Raw genomic sequence first — 19,513 nt, 5'->3', positions numbered from 1 at the left:
AACATTTATGAAGGTTTACTCCGGTAAAGATTAATAGAATGCTAATCTAAGCACATATACAAATAATTCATAAAAGCAAACAGAATAAATGTGGCATGAGGTTTATTTTCCATATGTAATTCTGGAAAAACCAACAGTCTGTTGGTAAAGCTTTATAAGTATATGCAACAATTCTGGACATTTATGGCAAGTTTTGCTTTTTTTTTTTTCCTTTTGAAAATTTAAGTTGTCTTCATGTATTTACATGTTCAGTATTTTAAATGTGCCTACTTTTTGCATGTATGACACACGGAACTAAAATGTAATGTTGCATTACATATCACAAAAGCCTTTTGAATCAAAATAGCACAATAGATTCTGGGATGTAGAGTTATGGGAGAAAAATGTGAGTGATTTGGGGGTCGGAGGTGAGGAAAAGTTGAGAAACACCAGTGTACGAGAATCCTAAACCTGGTTATTTCAAGAAGGATATTTAAATACTCACATGAGTCAAGAGCCAACAGGTCTATACACATTCAACAACAGGAAAATCTTTAGTGAAATCGACTACAGGCAAAACTCCCCCTTCACCTGAAATCCAACCTACACCCCTACTAATTCCAGGCTCTTCTGAGTAGCAACCACCAAGTGTGTGGTGATGTTCATGATGTGGACAAGTGTTCAAAGGTGCTAGGTTAACACCCTCGGTGCTGTGGTTGACGTCGCAGAGTGATGCTCTCGGTAGCCAAAGAAAGTTGCATTAAAGAGGAAAGAAAAAACCCAAATGTTTCTGCATTGAAAACATTTATTTTACAACAGTGGTTTCAGATAATTTAGCAATCTTTATTTTAGTTTATACTGAGACATACATTACACATTACCATGCTAAAACATAAAATAATTCCTTCTGCTTTAACCGTATGTATGTACAGGAGCTCAGTAGTATCGAGTGTTACAATCCACAAAGTTCAGACAGCCACATCTACTTACATACAATTCAAAGTATGGTCCTTTAGTTACATAACAAAATATATATATGTCTATACATATATAATTGCTTTTCAGATGCTTTAATCCTTTGTTTTTACAACTGCTAACGTTTTTTTAAACAAGGGCTTTTCCCTCACCCCACCAGAGCTGAAAAACAGTGCAAATGTGAAATGCATTCTCTCATTACATCTTCAGCTCCCACAGGCTTCATAAGAGGCCGATATGACAAACCCACAGTGGATTGCTTATCTCAGGGCCTTGCTCACATGCAAAATAAATATAAACCTTGTTGGATGTCTGTGACAAGGCAACCAATAGCGCCTCCTCTTCTACCCCAAAAAGTGGCAGAATGAATGGAATGACAGCAATTGGCTAAAGTGGCACACATGCACCAAAAAAGGAAACCTTAACAGCAAAAGTTTTTTGAGCTTGGCAAATGTCAAGGTTCGTCTGTTGTGACAGACACAAATGTCATTTCAAACATTTAAGTAGCAAAAGGAACCCCTCCTTGATCCCTATAGATTTTCACATTTGTGCTGATTGCCATTAGCAAAAAGAAAACCAAATGTGATTTGTGCATGTACTTTGTGTTCATGTTAGGAAACACCTTAAGGGAAATGAGGCCCAAGGAGGACCACCTGGCGTTCTCTAACCAAGATGACTAGAAGTAATTTGGTGGTAGTAACATGAACATTGGCCATAATCTGTGTGGCTTTGAAGTCACCACTAGTTTTACGTTACAATTCATAATCAATTCCATGCCACCCTTTTGAATTCAGTCTGTTTGTAAGCAACAAAAATTGGGGTTACTGAACCAGACAGTGCAAAGGCATCTTATTATTCAAGATACAGTTATTCTAGCAAGGAAGGAAGACTTTGTGGACACAGAAGCTGAGAGGATTCCCACTCCCCCTTACATATGGCATGACATTCTCATTCAAACACTGTATCTAATTCTATTCATACAATAGGATCTGTTCATTGTTTTCTTCACCTGCCATTCGCTGACAGAGCTACTTCTTTTTCCTGTAGCTGAAAGGAGAAGTTGTGATTCTGGGCACACAAAACTAACTTCTTCACTTGTCTGGCTGAGAGTTCATAAGAGTAGTGCTGGGAAGCAAATTTAATGTTTTACCACCAGACAGCAGCAGTACCAAGTGCACACATGCTGTATAAATATATACATATGTGCGTGCATACATACATACATACACACACACACACACACGATATTGCAATCCCATACTTACAGCACAAGGTTCGGACCTCCTTGATTTGCAAACTACGTTGAATCCCCCACTGCACAGGGTACAGTGTAGCTAAAACCAGCACAGGAATCAGGAACTATCGATGTATTTTGTTACACCTCCAGTCACAGTCTCATGGGACAGGATCAAAGGGCAGTTGACAGGATTCAAATAAGTCTTTCAATCTTTTGGCAACCACTACTGCACACAAAATATGATCAGCAACTTTCCACAAACAACAAGGAAACATTCTTTGTTGGTTGTGAAAATGTAGTAGGGAAGAAGACAGCCATTAATTCTTGAGAAGTCTATTTGGATTATATCTGTATGTAACCTACCGATACCCAGCATTTCCCTCTAGCAATAAACAGAATGGTGCATGTAATATTGGCATTTTACTTTCAAATGAAAATGTGTCTTCCCGAATTATGGAGTTTGGCGTGGCAGGCAAGAGACAAACAATTGCCCTAATGTAGCTTAGCCTTTGAAGAAAGCACCTTCTTGGAATGAAACAGGGACTTCAGGCTTGTAGTCTCTCATTTAGATAACACTGAAGTCTCCAAATGCGGTATGTGAAGCAGACTATCAGTTCTCACAGGTCTTGAACACTGACAAGATTTCCTGCCTTTTCCCTTCCCAATATAGCCAACAAAATTAAACTTTCCAAGCTATCAGTGGTATTTATTTTAAGGTGTATAAGCAGTTCAATGGTATGCTACAAACTAGAAGGGAGCAGTGGCAAATAGTTATGTATGTTCAGTTTGTACCAACAAACTCACACTACAAACATCTGTACAGGAGATGGGTTTCAGTGCGCTAGTCCAAGGATTAATGCAGGCTGAACAGCACCCAGAGCTGTCAGTAAGACGGAGGAACTGCAGAGCAGCAGAAGCCTATCAATCTACCTAGCAAGGGTCCCTTGTAAAAGCTGAGCCAATATCCAGTTGCACTAGGTAGGGAAAACTGCAGCACAAACCTATTTCCTAAATTATTTGGAAACGTCAAGAACACTGAAGGGGATCAGACAGATTCTAAGGGCACAGCCTAGTTAAGGAAACAGAGCACCTCTCTCAGGGCTGTGTACACCACCAATACTCAAAGTCTAGCCCTGTAAAAGCGCACACAGGTCCCACCACATTACATAAAATGACCTGTATAAAATGGATCAGGAACAAACTTCAATCAACTCCCTAACTTAGTTACATCTGTAGTGTAAACTGGCTCTGACAGGATGGGTTTTAAAAACTGTTGTCCTCGTTCTAGTACCACATTAACACCTTCTTTCTGAACAGGTTCTGCACATATAAATCTCAAAGAGCATCATATATTTTAAACACTGAGCACTAATATCTAAAGCAGTTCAAAAATGTTACAAATCTAAAAATAAGACTGAAGATATGGCTCTAAAATGTCACTGCATGGAATTAGCAGAAATCTACACATCAAATGCCATTAAGACGTTTACATAAACAAATTTATATACAGATAAATAGTTAACTTCCTACATACATTAACAATGAAATTAAACTGGCATTTAACAGGCACAGTGCCCCTTCATTCACCTCAAGTGAAGATTTTGACTTGTCGTTTGTTGCACTAGCTGAAGTTTAGGGATTTTCACATCCAGAGAAAGAATGGTGTCCAATAAATCCATCACCAGCTACTTCAATGGCAGTTCTGCCATTATGAAAAATTGATGGTATTTAAGTATTTGTTGATACTGAAGCAGCTGCTTTGTTTATATATTCTCTCTAGGATTCACAACAAAACTTGGAAGTAAAGTCGGTGGTCCTTAATATCAGTCACTAGTGTACTCTCCAGACTGGGTTGTCTCAAAAATCCCACCTCCTGGATACCAACAGCTATGTTTCTATCTACTAAGGGAGCTATTGTTCTGGAGAGGTTTTATGAGCTAGATGGGAAAGACTAAACAACCTAAACAAAGACCTCAGGAAACAGAGAAAATTTCTCTTCTAAAATAACTTTGAAAACAAACAAACAAGTTTAAGTTTAACTCTGGCAACACATTTAACACAGAATAACGCTGCTTAGGTTAAGTGTTTTGGAAGGAAACATTCTGCATCTAAGCCAGTAATAATGGCCTTTAAGTTCACTTCCCTTTTAATTTCCCAGGTTTTGGTGCCTGTTGTAGCCTCCAAGTGCAGCTGCTATTCCAATTCAGGTAAGGACAATGCAGGCGTCCCATAAAGTTTGGAAATGTTTGCTGCTTCTTAGCATGTCAGATGTTAGCTAAGGAACCACTATTTACATTTTGTACTCACTGGGGGGGGGGGGGTGTGTGTGTACAAAGTTTGGCCATTTTGCAATTACAAAAGTGCAAGTAGTAGTTTTAGAGCTCGGGGTGTTCATGTATAATATATATGTCAATTAAAAATAAATGTGGCAAGTTATTTACTGGCAGGGCCCTTTTTAAAATAAAAACAAAGATGAAAAGGAGAATGGATAACTTTCAAGTCTTCTGGTTACATAATACAGCTTAACATCCTTTTTTGAAATAAACTACATTTAAAATAACCATGTGTTTCATATAAAAACTGAGAAATCAGGAAAAACAAAGGGATGACACTCCTACAACAAATCTTACACTGAAAAGATTTAAGATGTTAAAAAGGAAGGGAGGGAGTGCACTATGTCCTGAGATCAGCGTTCTGGTGTTTCCCTTACAACATAACCACATACAATGATGCACGGTCTGCTAATTTACTGTAGATGGATGTGGACACATCAACTGTTGAAAGGAAACTACCACTTTCTGAATTTGGGTCTTGCTAGGTAATTAAAAAGGAGGAAATTATGGACTTATATAGTGGATAATCAAGTATATATAAATGTGTTACTAGTCTGAATCTTGTCGTCCCACCCCCACCACCACCACTGTGGTGCACTTTTAAATTTATCCTATCATGGCTCTTTTTCCAAACAGTGCAGAACATGAACTCGGGTGTCATCTTTAATTTTGTTTTTCTGATCTTCCTCAATTTCACAGTTTTAAGATTAGTTTGTATTTAAAAGTACACAGGGCTCCTAGACGGTGACATTGGTGACAAAGAATGCAGTAAGTTCTTACAACTGACTTCAGTGGAGTTTGAAGCTCGAGTTAAGAAGCCTTGTCCTGCATTTAATTCTCACATTGCACACAGAAACATCCTGACGACTTTACTGATGCAAATGAAGTGCTACAGAAACTAAGAAATAATATCTGCAATTTCAAAAATAACTAAAGATCAACACTAACTTGGATCCCTGATACAAGGAGTCACAACTTCTTCACATTAAAAGTGACAATTCAAATGAACTGATGTTTTGCATCAGTACTTCTAGACAAGAGGAAGGAAGACTATTCTGAAGTGTAATTAATACATGTGGAAAGAGTCTTTCCATCATTTTACCAGCCCCTTTTGTCAGCTGTTCAGATAAATGTAGTTAACTTTTACCCAGTAGCATTCACTGACACGTACAGACCACAAAAGCAGCTTTGGCCAGTAAGCTTCTAGGGAATTAAGTTTGCATATATATCCTAATGTACTCCAGAGTAGAACATAACATTAAGTACAGGGTTAGGTAGTGTCTATACAAGGCCATTGTGACCCTAGTTTTGAGCTGGAAATTTATTCCCCATCCAAAGGGGTTAAATAAAGACTTTACTTAAGCAAGGATCTAAGATCAGATTGTGACTGATTTCTTGAGACTGCAAAACAGTTTTTTTCCTGATGCTAAATACCAAAACAAAGAGCAGAGCAGTAAATCACTGGTTGCCCCAGATATGCTGGTAATAGTGTCCAAGTAACTTCAAGTTTGTAGGACTATCAACTGTACTCAAATGCTACAGGGGGCAAATGGCTCATAAAGGACTCTGCTATCTAAAATCTGTTTAGTTAAGTAATGTTATAGATTCCCTTTTGACACCACACCAGGATCCAACATAGTCAAAAGCACACTTCTGCCTGCACCAGACTTACATGCATGCAATTGTGTTCATGGGAGGGGAGGGGGGGGGGGAAGGGGTGTGAAGAGAGAGACTGCTTTTAGAACAACCTGATTCAGCATGGAGAGCTGAATTTTATTTTATTTTTTTTTGCCTAATACATTTGGCAGGATTTCAAGACAGAGGTTTTAAGTAATCTTTCACTATGTGCAAGGTTATAGTGAAAGATAATCACATGGACAATCCTGCACATCTGGACAAGGCACAAGCTACAACCTTCATAACAAAGAAACTATGCTAGGTTAGCCCAATTGTAGTGCTTTGCCCTGCTATCGCAAGAAACCTTAGTTCAGTTCCTGGGTTCTTCTTCTATAGGCTGGCAGGGCCACTTGAGCAGTGCTAAGCACTTTCTCCAAAGAGACCCCTCTGCCTTGTGAAAGAGCAGCATGGAAGAGTCCCAAAAGGAATGTTGGCTGGAAGGATGTCAGTCACTTTGTAGGGCCTGAAAAAGTGCGGTTGGGGCATGTGATGTGAAGAAACAGATGCAAAGGGAAGAGAGGAGAAGTGATGTAGACATAAAAGATCAAAGCAGAAGAGGCAGTAAGTAACTACCAAAAGCTCCCTAGTTGTTCCCCTAAATCCTTATTCAACATTTTCTAAAGAGAAATCCGTTAAAAGCAAAATATATAAGCAATTCAACTGCAAAGTAAATGTTTCTGTGACAGCTGAGCAAACCTAAAATTCATACATTAAACCACAGTTTTAAACATTATTCAGACATGATTTGATTTCAAGATAGCACAGGAAATTGTTTAATAGTTTCCACAATAATTTATGTGCAGAAAAATAAAATGTTTAAGTAAACAAATCTAAACAGAACAGTGTGTGTGTAAACTATTATTTGATGTAAACACAAAGTGAGGTGTTTTGTCCTTAAATAGCCATTTACACCTTCCAAAAAGTTGTTCATGACAAAAATTAAAGGGACATTGTCGGGTTAAAAGCATTTTTAAAAAATAAGTGTTCCTAATGGTCTTACTAATAGCATTTTAGATTATTAAAAGAGAATTTTAAAAATCTAATTTGCTTTCCACCACTGATGCTATTTGTTTACTTTCTGCATTTCCTTCACTTGGATAATGAAAACAGACTAATCAGTTTCACGTTAAGATTCTCATGCACTAATAAGAGGCTGCAATAGTTGGTTATAAACACTGCAAGGGAATGCTTAAACTCAAACAAACAGTTTCTGCTTGAAATAAAGAAGTCCCTAAAAATAATGCTATTAACATTTGATTTTTGTCACAATCTACATTTTGGGCCTATACTATCAAAGAATTCCCATTATGCATAAGGAGCTGTCCATCAATTTAATGTCTGAAGAGTAAAAAACAAATCAGGGAAGCATGTCCAGGGTAGTTTTATTTAGGCTGAAAACCAGCATTAAAGAATTCCTGCCTTACAATGTTGGCATTTTTTGGTTCTTTGCATTGTAAACTTGCTTAGATAGAGGTGCAGGGAGACACAGGAAGGCCTAAAAACAAAAGACCTTAAGATCTTTGTTGCACTCACATAAAAATGATGAACTCTAAGGACTTCACAGTCCAACTGTATGGAAGCAGAGCAGCTTGTGTGTGACTGATTTCACTCACTTTAAAAAAGATCTTGTTTTAGGCTGGTATCACTGCTTAAAATGCAGAATGTCTCCATCATACTCTTATTGTGAAAACTCCTCAATACATAACACAAACAGACATTTAACATAACTCCATACATGCTATAAAAAGGGAAAAACAAACAAATAAGACCATAGCTAAACTGCTTTAAATACTGCATGCTACAGCACTTCATGTATCATCAAGATACGACACTGAAGGTGACAAAAGGCTGAAGGGATTACAAAATATTCTCGGCAGGTTGGAGACTGCCTTCTTACTGTGGCAAAACTTTCCCCCCTCTCCATTCGCTATTTCTAATGTTCATGATTCTAGTGTTGAGTTGGCCGTGTATTTATTTATCCATTCTAAATCATTAGTTAAATCCATCAGTGTGGTAGCTGGGGTGAGAGTCGGTTGTGAGCTGGGTCGTCTCTGAGGCTGATGCTGGTTGTATCACAATAGGTGTGTCTGCGGCCTCTGAAAAGAAGTGAAAGCAATGTTTTATAGCATTGGGGAAAATAGTTTCCATGGATTTTTGGCAAGCAGCAGCCAATCACACTTCTCAGTGACAGTATCAACAGTACACTTCCACACTCTCTCTTCTGAAGCACTATCTTAATTCGTTATTTTTCAGTTGGCGTTCAAATCAAATGAGATTACACCTGCATGCTAGGTACTTTATTTGAAGGAATGATGTTTTAATTTATCTATCAAGAGCCATACATGCACAGAGCAGCCATTACTGCTTTCCCTCTTAAAGGCATTAATTCTAGACTAAGTGAGCTAAATCATAATACCCAACCTAGGCTGTTTCCTTTTAACTCAAAATCATTTTCTTGCCTCAGAGAAATAAGTTTACATAGCTCCATGGATTGATCAGATGAAGACTGAAAGAGAATATTTTCACTTGTTAACAGCTGCTAGGATCTTTGGCCCATCCCCGGAAGATAAGCAACCAGGTACTTTCTGTTCCCGTCTCTGGGTCTAGAGGTGACATCTGTGGGAACTGGGGAGGAGAAGCGTCTAAGGCCAGCGAGGGGAGGAGGCCGCAAAGCAGCAGAAAAGGTGGAGTGAAGTACATCATCCTCCCCATAGCTCCATGGTAGTTGGAGTCTAGAGGAGCTGGGAGCCTCAGGGATTCAACGGGATATTAAAGCTGCTCCTTCATTTGCTCACTCTGCCCATAATTTGAGAAGAGAGCGGCACACGGTCCAGCAACTGAGGCATCAGTAAAAAAAAACCATGAACAGAACGCAAGGTTTGCACGGATATAAACAATTTTAAAATGAAAGCTCAGATTCTGTGATTGATTGATCATACTGGACATGCTTATCTGGGGAAGCATCCTTCTTCCCACATGCCTGAGGCGACTTGCAAAGCTGTTCTGACATTTAATTTAATGTGCTTTCGGTGTAAAGGGCCACTATACGTAAGCACAAGAATCTGGCTGGAATATTACTTCAGCTAGCCCATCTCCAATGACTTACTCCTCACCTGCTGTTAATGAAACTTACCCCTTTCGTCCGACTGTAACTGTGCCTCCAAGTCCTCTGGAGAGACATAGTATTCCTGCTCGCTGCCTTCAGGAGGTTTAGGTTTACACTTTCCACAGCAACAGTTACAGCAGCAACACAGACAGCAACAGCAGTAGCAGCCGGTGATGAGCCCACAGAACACGAACAGGGCCTGCAGAAAAGGGAGGAAGAGGAAGAATGTACACAACACATAAGCTGCATCTTCTCTCCTGTTACCTAACCGAGAGCTCTCACTACAGCAGAAGAGGTCAGTTTAAATGGGTTAATTATTTAAACCGAGATCCAGCTGCTTTAGACATAAGGCTCATCACAGGAACAGAATCAAACAAATACGAATATGCAATCTTTTATTTCCTAATTAAGAAAATAGTTATTAACATTCTAGTCTAGTGTGAACATCGGGCTGCTGAGAAGGACTGGATATACAGGAAGAGTAACCTGAGGAAAAGCACTCTAGAGGCAAAGCTAATGAAAGGAATCTTCTCCTCTCCACCTACTCCCAAAAGAGGGTCTAGGGTCAGGATACAAAGGGACAAAGCAACACTACTTAAAGGTAAGAACCTCACGTTATTTACAGCAGAATACTGCATCCTGAACAAAGAAATGCCTGAAATTGGGTTATACTGAGCTACTGTTTCAGCTGCATCCTAATGTGCAGATAAGGCTAAGAACCACTCACAAAATACTAATAGAAGTTCGTCTTCTCTTGCCCCTCACCAGGTGCCTGGGGTGTTCATAGTGGGACCCAATGATGCTAAAATGCAACTCTTTTTGCATTGCTATCCTGGAGGATTCTTTTATTTCAGCCAATTATACAGTCACTGATCCATCAGTGATACAACTATTTTCTCACCCCAAAGGAGTCAGGAGATGAAGGTGTTGGCAACTACGCAGGAACGCATACCCAATGCCTGAATCATCGAGACTGGAAAACAATCTTAATCCACCATGCAGAATGGTAAGTAATGTCACTGTCCTAAAGCACAGCGAGCTAGAAGAGTTCAGATTTCCTACTAAGAATTGAGGAGCTCCTAAGAAATGTAATTAAGATATATTTGCATATGACAAACATCCTCCTCCTCCATCCAAGAAAAAAAAAAAAGAGAATGATTTATAGATTATACATAACTCACGTCTCATGTTTTCTTTTAAACACTCTACATTTCTGAGTGGTAAAGATCTCACAATTTTATATCAGGGTTTGCATGCATATGAGTGCAGCAATATAAACATGAATCAAGTAAAACACAATGATTCTTGGGAACTGGCCACGTTTATTGCCAGAAACTCTCGACATAACATTTATTACATCTCCTGTTCAATGTGCATATGAGATTATTAAGAGAGTTCAGGAGGACACATGAGCCACAGTGTTACTGACTACAATAATATTCAGCTCTGTTGTTTCCATCATTTCAGAACTGAATAGGTGCACCTGAATAGGTGATGAGGGCAAACTGGCTGAAGCAATGGTGGGTGTTGAGGGAAAAGATGGGAATACTTAGGCTACATCTACACTACAGGGGGGAGTCGATTTAAGATACGCAAATTCAGCTACGCGAATAGCGTAGCTGAATTCGACGTATCGCAGCCGACTTACCCCGCTGTGAGGACCGCGGCAAAATCGACCTCCACGGCTTCCTGTCGACGGCGCTTACTCCCACCTCCGCTGGTGGAGTAAGAGCATCGATTAGGGGATCCTCAAGAGGTCGATTTCTACCCGCCGATTCAGGTGGGTAATGTAGACCTAGCCTTAGTGAGCTTGCCTGTATAAGGGAGTGCGTTTCTGATTTGTGGCTCACCTTTGCAATCTTGGAATTTACTAGGTCCAGGGATGTTTTTGTAAAATCTAGTAGCAGCTGTTGCTAACAAACAAACCCACAACCAAACATCGTTTCCATCTGCCTCTCACGACAATGCAGAACGGGCTACTGTTATTTGTGCCTGTGTCACTTGACAGATTACTGTGATGGGCCCTACCTGCAGTAGCACCCTGAGAACCTGTGGAAGATCAAGATAGTGCAGAATGTTGTTGCCTAGCAGTTGAGCAGCACTCAGGAAGCACACACCATCAATACAGAGAGATACTGATGAACAATACATTTCTGGAAAGTTATCTAAGTGCCTGTTTTAATCTATTAAGCCTTAAAATGTTTCAGAAACTGGTTGCTTAAAGGACCGCCTCTCTTTCCTTGGCCATGTTGTCATAGTTAAAATCAATGCAGATGCCTAAGCTAGTGACCTCAACACAAATGGGAGGGCATTCTCCATGAGGGGGTCCCTCAGCTTTTGAATTTGCTTCCCTCATTAGTCTACGAGAGCTCAGATTTGTTAATCTTCCTGGCCACACTGCTAATCTTATCTTTTCTCTTAATCATTTAGGGAGGTTGAGGGTTCAGAGGCAAAGGAAAGTGGAAGGTGACGGAGGTGTGATTCTATTAAATGACTAGCTATGGTGTGCAGTTTTTTGTGGAAGAGTCTATTAACTGGGAATTTGTAACTGGAAATTTGATGGATCAAAGTATTGTATGAAGACAGATTTTCTAATGGTGTTTTAAATGTTGGGATCTGTCTAGAGTTCTGGATAGGTGCCAGAAATATCAAATAAATGAAATAAAATACCATGAATATCCAATTACCAACAGTAGTACAGCACCTATGGAATGGCTAAGCATCTGTTCAGAATAAGTGCAAAGAAATCTTTATTTCACTTACCTTTGCCCACCAGCTGGATAGGACGAAGTATGTGTTGACATTCTCCTCTCCAAACTGCTCTGCTACATACAGGCCCAAGGAGCCATACTTATCATAGATGTTTCGTTTTGTGGCATCAGTCAATATTGCATGTGCATTGTTGATCTCTTTAAATTTATCTGCAGCCTCTGGATTATCTGGGTTCTTATCAGGATGATATTTCAATGCAAGTTTCCTGTGGGGTGGGAGAAAAAAAAATTCTCAGCTGCTTTTTTTTGTAATTCATCCTACTACAACGGGTAATTTGACCTGTCCATCTTTCCTCCCATCAAAGCTGACAGGCTCTCCAGTCTCAGGCAAGAGTATTTACAGAATTACGATTTACTTCACTTCTATCTTTCCATTGCCCCATTGAGTCTCCTTTAGATGGTAACAAAAGTGTAATCTTTCTATATGGTCTATCCCACTAGCCTAGCAGAGCTCACAGGGTGAGTTTCAGATTGAGACTTCAGTACAAAAACAGAGGAAGCTTTCTTTTCTGCTCATCTGATCCAGCAATTTGTACCGTGAAGTTCTGAGTAGTAATGCTCCAACTGAAGGGGGACATACATAACAGTATAGAAAGCACAACAAATCTATGACAGGGTTCTGAAGGCCACATCTGAGAATGCTGCCACATCTAACCTGCAACGTCTAGTAAACTAAAAATAGAACTGACAATTATTTGGGATCAGTGCTCAAATCACTGTGCTGAAACAGCCTATTGTTCAATTCAAGATGTGCTTGTGGAGGAATTAACTTTCACAGTTACCAGATATCAGAAAATCATTATAGACTCCATTAAGTTTTCAGCAACGTGGCTACAATGGATCTGAAAGTTTATATAGCCTGTTGAGGTCACTGAATTCAGGAACAAAAAGGTTCTTTTGATCTTTGAATGCTGTTTAAATTTGAAAGTTCAGACACTCGGAAGAGAATAAAAAGAATCTCTGAAGAAAAACTGGTAAAATACCCTATTAATAGATATGAAAAGAGAAACCAATCTTCCACACTTTATTTGAGCCATTGTAATTCTGTGGTACAAAATCTGGGTAATGCCACCGAACTATATTTGGCCCTTTTCTGTGGTGGGGGGAAATGGTTGTTTAACCTGCTATAGAAATTTGCCATATGAGACCTTAAATTAGTTGCCATATTTTCAGAAATACTCATTGGAAAGGCTGTATAAACTTTTGCATGTGCTAGACTTAGGTGTGGCAATACCTTGATGGGCACCTGAAAAATGAGGGTTGGAACATGTGTGTACACAAATCTTGACATGCATGTGCAGATCTAAGATGAGCATGCACTAAAAACTTTGACCCTAGAAATGGCAATATTACTTGGAGGGCTATTTCTCGCTTTCACCAGTAATGCCATAGTCTCAGTGAAGAGAGAGATTTTACATGTACTGTGCTATATCACAGATTCCAAATAATCTATAAAACAGACTTACTCCTGCATCTTTATGTTAAATAAAGCTAATGTTTCCCATTTCCAATATATAAATTCTATAACAAGTCCATGGGATGCTGAAGGAGTTCGGAGATGATGGCTCCACTACACAGTGTTCTGTAGTTTAATACCGATTACATCACTATCATTCATGTGAAACCATTATTGTGTAGTGGGGCTGGGAAAGCGATTTGCTTTTCTAGAGAAATGAAATGAGGGAATAAGTCTCAAATTTATAAACATGAACAGCACAGGAAGCATGTGGTCTTAGAAAGAGTCTGTAAAAAACTACACAAGCAGCTTCACCTGGTTAGTTTCTGTAAGGAAAATGATCACTCTAAAGAAAAACTGTTTGTCATTTTCCCTATAAGGTAAAACTTGTTTCATGTGTCAGGCTAATAGCTTTTACTGTGTCAAATTTCAATTAATTTTGAGAGCATTTTATCTAATCTTTGGATACTTGTGGGTCATCTTTACTTTCATGTCAATATTATTAGTACTATAAAGGAAACTTCCTTTAATTTTGCCCTTTTGAAAAAAAAGACAAAAATGAAAGAAAATAGTTTTCCTTTTCAGAACATCCACAGGCAAAGATTACTACTGACCCCTAGTGTAATGTTCAAGCCACTGCCATTTGTTAACTATAACCATACTGAACTGTAGCACAATATTTATGAGTTGCAAATAAACACAAGAACAGCACTGTGACGTCCCTCCACCGCCCCCAAAAAGAAGATTAAAAAATTGGATAATGCAAAGCAGTTTCAGGTTTGTTTGTTTTTTAAGGTTAAAAGTCAAACCTGGCTTTTTAAAAAAAAAAAAATCAGTATTTCAAGTCTAATGTGAAAAAATGTGAACTGATTTTTACAGATACTAAAACACATTGCTGATACAAAAGTTAATGTACATCATTTGCATCTTCAGTGCATGTTCCTTTGCTCAGGGAATTAGACATGATTGGGCACAATTATGCTTCTTGTTGAGCTGGCAAGAAATTGCATAACTTCTAGGCAAAGAGTTTAACTCTTAACACACTTGCCTACACATTTGTTAACATGATTAAGTTAAATACTGAAAGAAATGAACTGCAAGAATTCAATTATCAAAAAAACAAGTAGTTTAATTCCAATATCTGAATTTTCAAAATTTGCTAACAGCTCATGTGAAGTACTCTATATATTCTCACCCCAGTTGACATAAGATGAAACTAGATGTTTTCTTCTAAGAAGTATTGATAAATATAAGCTCAGACTACATAACACTCTGAACATGACATTCTGACTATCTGAAAAGGTTAGCAAACATGCTCTGTGAAGTGTCAGGGACCAGACTTTTGACCCTTTACCTGTATGACTTTTTTATATCATCAGAAGTGGCATTCTTGTCCAGTCCTAGAACATGGTACAACGATTCTCCGGAGGTAGACAGCGAACGTTGCCTCTGGTCTGCCATGTTGAACTAACCTGAGTGGAAGAAACCTCCCATGCATTAGGACAGAGCTATTGAAAATCCCATCTAAAACAAAGATGCTTATAACCAAACAAAGTCCAGACCTCTAAGTTCGTTAAATGATCAACCGCCAACTGCACTAGAGTTTTTATATGAACTTTAATCTTTTCTTTAAAAAAAAAATAAGTGGGCTTTGAAGAGATGCTAAAAGTTCCAAACAAAGCTATTTACCTTGCTTCCACAGATCTTGCAGCTTTGCACGGTCAGTGAAAATAACTAAAACTATCAGGATAAATCTAGGCAAATCAAAACCACTACACCTTTCTGGAACTGGGAAAAAATAGAAGCTGGAGCTCAACATAAACATGATGATAGAACATATACTCAGACTCTACTTAAACACATTCATTTATAATCCAGGTAATGAAATGGAACAAGTCAGATGCTACAGAACCATGAAATGAGTTGAGGTAAACAGCTGATGTGCATATATTAAATATTCATAAAACTACCTCATTCTCCTCCTCCAAATCCCTCCTTCAAAACTCTCCTTTTCCACAATGCCTACAAAAAACTTGACAACTATTAGGCTGCTTGTGTGCTGAGACCATCTTTTTGTTCTGTGTTTGTACAGTGCCTAGCATAATGGAGTCCTGGTCCATGATGAGGGCTCCTAGGTGCGGATAATACAAATAATAAATTACTTGTCTTGGTTAAATGAACTTTAAAGACTCAGGAAAGGTGTCAGATTGACAGCCCTGAACAGAGGAATTCCTCTGGTTACCCACAGCATGCACGGTGCAATACAAGCTTCACCACATCATTCCAACAATGTATGTCAATCCTCACCCTGATCACACACACACACCTGGCTGAGAGTAGTTCAATCTCTTCCCTGCTCACTAAATCCTTGGCCTCTCCACTGAGATCACCACAGACTGTTTACAATGGTTTTCTATTGCAGAATCAGATCCATCAGGACAAGATGGGAATGGCTATCCCCTTGCAAATTCCATCAGTTCAAGATGCTTTTACAGCTGTTGCTCATGTATTAAATTCTCAAAGGATTAGTAGCTTATTGAAACACCAGAAACTTATTAAGATTTCTTGCAGCAGAGCAGGTATTAATTCTGGCCTAACGCATGGCAAGTGAAAATGTCAAGAACAAAAAGAAATTAGTCTCCTGGAAATGAAAAATGCTTGTTGTGGGCAAGACAGGTCTGCAGAGCTTCCCACTAAAACAAAAGAAACTTTCAGTACGTTAAAATACATTTTCCTATTCGTCTGTACAAGGGAAGTCTGCAGATCCCATAGAGGTGGTACATCCAATATCAGCAAGTAGCCAAGGATGGTATAGTATAATTAAGTATACACAACTGAGTAAGACTCCTGTCTGGTCACTGTGATATCATGGCACGCAGAACCATTTGATCAAAAGCCACACGAGGCTTGCACATCCAGCTTATAAAACTTTGTAAAGAGGGGTACTGACAAACAAGCGACTGCCTTCCCTCTTTGTAGGATGCATATGACCTTTCAGCCCAGGAAGCAGCCATTACTCAGAGAATAAGCATGGACGTTTGTGGGAGCAGGAAGGCTTCCGGCCTTGTAAGATTCTGCGATGCACCATTTTAGTCACTGGAGATGTAAGAAAGCAGCCAAGGTATCAATTCACTGATGAACAGTATAAAACAAAAAGCAACAATGGTATTCTGAAATGGCTAGTGCATTCAATTTAGATCTGCAGTGGTCTCCTAACAACCAGTGTATGCCACAGTTTTTGATAGGATGACTTGGATGCTGACAGAAAGACGAAAGGACCTGTGCCTATGGAATACCAAATTTACTGTAGGAATGAAAACTGCCTTAGTTCTTAAAACAATTTTGTCCTGCTGGAAAGTGCAGTGATGTGGTTCAGCTGATAAAGCTTCTAGTTCTGAAACTCTTCTTGCTGAAGCAGTGGCAACTGGAAAAAACATTTTTTGTGGAAACAGATATTTGTGACAGGGGTTCAAGTGGTTTATTTAGGGTATTTAACACTAAATTTAGATGCCAAGGAGACTGCTCCAAAAAGCCTTCCAATGTCCCGGTGAGAGATCATCTTGCATTTGTCTGTAAAATACTGAAAATTACAGCTATTGAAATTTTTGTTTGAGGTTTAAGCCCAATGCAAGACCTCTCCACAGAAATTCCGATACATTATTTGCCTTTTTCTTGGCCAGTTCTACATGAAGTCTTCACACCAAGTCCTAAATCTAAACCAAGTCCTCAAATATGTCCTATTTGTCAATCCTTTCCTAGAAGCTAAAATGCTCATCTGAGATCCTCTGACTATCCTTGTTTTAGCTGCCTGCAACAGAAGATCCTTCCTGTGTGGGAGAAGTAGCGGATAGTAAGATGCCATCTCAATTACATCTGAAAACCAGGGAGGGCCTTATTGACCAAATAGGGGCCACTAGAATTACTCTGCCCTTTCCTTTATTCTTTGAATTGCCTAGAGGAGTACTGCAAGCAAGGAAAAGGTATACAGCAATCCTTCTGGCCATGGACAAGAAAGCATATATGTGGCTACGGGGTCAGCGGTCCCTTCACCTAGAGAAGAAATGGGAAATCTTCATGTTGAATGAAGCAAAGAGGCTGAGTGATCGGTGGCATAGGGCTCCGATTATTGAGTCAAAGACCTCCGGGTGAAGACGCCACTCCTCTGGTCCTATCCAATCCGCTCAGCCAATCCACTTAAGAAAATAGAGGAAGAGTTGTTTGCTAGCACTTACACTGCATGTCACACTTCTATAAACCTGCAATGGATAAACAGTAAATATCTTTTCAATTTATTAAAACTAGCATTTGCATATTTAGTGTAAGTATTACAGTATTCCCATCTCTTACCTTCCTTGGAAAAAAAATTAACATTCACTTATTTCATGTGTTTCATAAATTTTTAGTAATGGCATTGGAGCTACTCACTGGGAAAGGGACTGCCCTTCCTCAAGTGGTATTGCTAACGCAATCTCAGGTTGGGACAGTTGCATGGGAGAATTCAGGTGATTAGAGGCTGATAGGAATATAGAAATGAGATAAACAGGGGTGCTGCAGCTCCAATTGACTAACCTCTTGGCAACCAAAGGATACCACTAGCCATCAGATGACTCGTTTAAGTAAAGAAATATAAATTAGTCCAACTGAGGTTCCCCCCACTTCACACTCCCTCATGCTTCATGTACATTAGCAGGGCATTACATAGTTGCGGTTGGGGGTGGGTGTTTTTTTTTTTTTAAACTATTTCCTTTGAAGGATTTTGGAAAGGAGTGGGGAGGAGAGAAAGAAGAAAGTCTGCCTGACCATTAGGTAGGAGGCAGTCTGCCCTTTAAGTGTTTACATTAAAGGGCCAAACCAAGTAATATATATTTTCTAGTTCAGGAGTCAGCAACCTTTCAGAAGTGGTGTGCCGAGTCTTCATTTATTCACTCTAATTTAAGGTTTTGCGTGCCAGTAATATTTTAATTTTTTTTTGAAGGTCTCTTTCTAGAAGTCTATAATATCTAACTCAACTATTGTTGTATGTAAAGTAAATAAGGTTTTTAAAATGAAGCTTCATTTAAAACTAAACTGAATTGCAGAGCCCCCCCCCCCCCCCCGGACCGGTGGCCAGAACCCGGGCAGCGTGAGTGCCACTGAAAATCAGCTTGCGTGCCACCTTTGACACGCGTGCCACAGGTTGCCTACCCCTGTTCTAGTTGAATCAAAATCCTGAACCTGAATTAATGTCTCAGTCCACATACAAATATGAAAAACCCAATGGAATTCTAAGCTGTGGCAAACCGTTGACAAATACGTCATGGCCTTAACATTAGGAGATTAGCATTTGCCATCCTTTAGCTGCAGCCCTGGAGCAAGGATGAGCATAGAGAGGAGACTGTTATTTTTGGATTATGTCATTACAACTAACCCACCCCAGATTAAATAGGCCTTTGAAATGGATATTTAAAGCCTCACACACTCTTCCAGTTAAACCCTTTACCTTCTACAGTGAAATGAGTAATTTCAGCTCATAGAAGACAATATAAAACAAATACTCTTTGAGAGGTTGCAGCTTTCATCACTTAGTTTTCATGGTCAATTCCACAGAAAGGACTGGATGGATTTCCATCCCATAGGCAAAATCATCAAGCCTGCCACCACAGCAGAGAATCTCTTAGTACCCTCAAATTATGTTCCATTCCACTCCAGGGCATTGTGTCTCTCAGCTGAAGCATCCAACAGAAAGAAAAAACACGTGAGACAGCAGAATTAAAACAAAAGCACAAGAATTCTGCAAATTTCTTTGTCTACATACACACCATCAAGATATGAGGAGGAGCAGCCACTACCACTGCCGCGAGGGAATCCTCCTGCAGCTTCCCCCAGAAACCTCAGCTCTGTGCAGCTGAAGAGCCGAGCTGCCCGAGCGCTACCAGCTTCACGGTTTGCCGGGCAGCCCCCAGACCTCCAGACCCTGCGCCCCTGGCCCGGTGCTTCCCC

General features: G+C 39.5%; 1 protein-coding gene across 1 annotated transcript in view; it reads right to left on the bottom strand.

Moving 5' to 3' along the window:
• Positions 1-6,222: 6,222 nt before the first annotated feature.
• Positions 6,223-19,513, bottom strand: part of DNAJC5 (DnaJ heat shock protein family (Hsp40) member C5) — a 44,190-nt gene continuing 30,899 nt past the window's right edge. Inside the window, exons 3-6 of the mRNA XM_034786968.1 lie at positions 14,889-15,006; positions 12,071-12,284; positions 9,335-9,506; positions 6,223-8,297 (exon numbers count right to left, since the gene is read on the bottom strand). Coding sequence (XP_034642859.1) covers positions 8,194-8,297; positions 9,335-9,506; positions 12,071-12,284; positions 14,889-14,995 — 597 coding nt within the window. The 5' untranslated portion in view covers positions 14,996-15,006 and the 3' untranslated portion in view covers positions 6,223-8,193. The remainder of the gene's footprint in view (positions 8,298-9,334; positions 9,507-12,070; positions 12,285-14,888; positions 15,007-19,513) is intronic.

Source organism: Trachemys scripta, chromosome 12 (genome assembly GCF_013100865.1).
Source record: "Trachemys scripta elegans isolate TJP31775 chromosome 12, CAS_Tse_1.0, whole genome shotgun sequence".
Classification (NCBI taxonomy): domain Eukaryota; kingdom Metazoa; phylum Chordata; order Testudines; family Emydidae; genus Trachemys; species Trachemys scripta.
The sequence above is the reverse complement of the archived record's forward strand: the minus strand, read 5'-3'. Positions and strand labels throughout refer to the sequence as shown.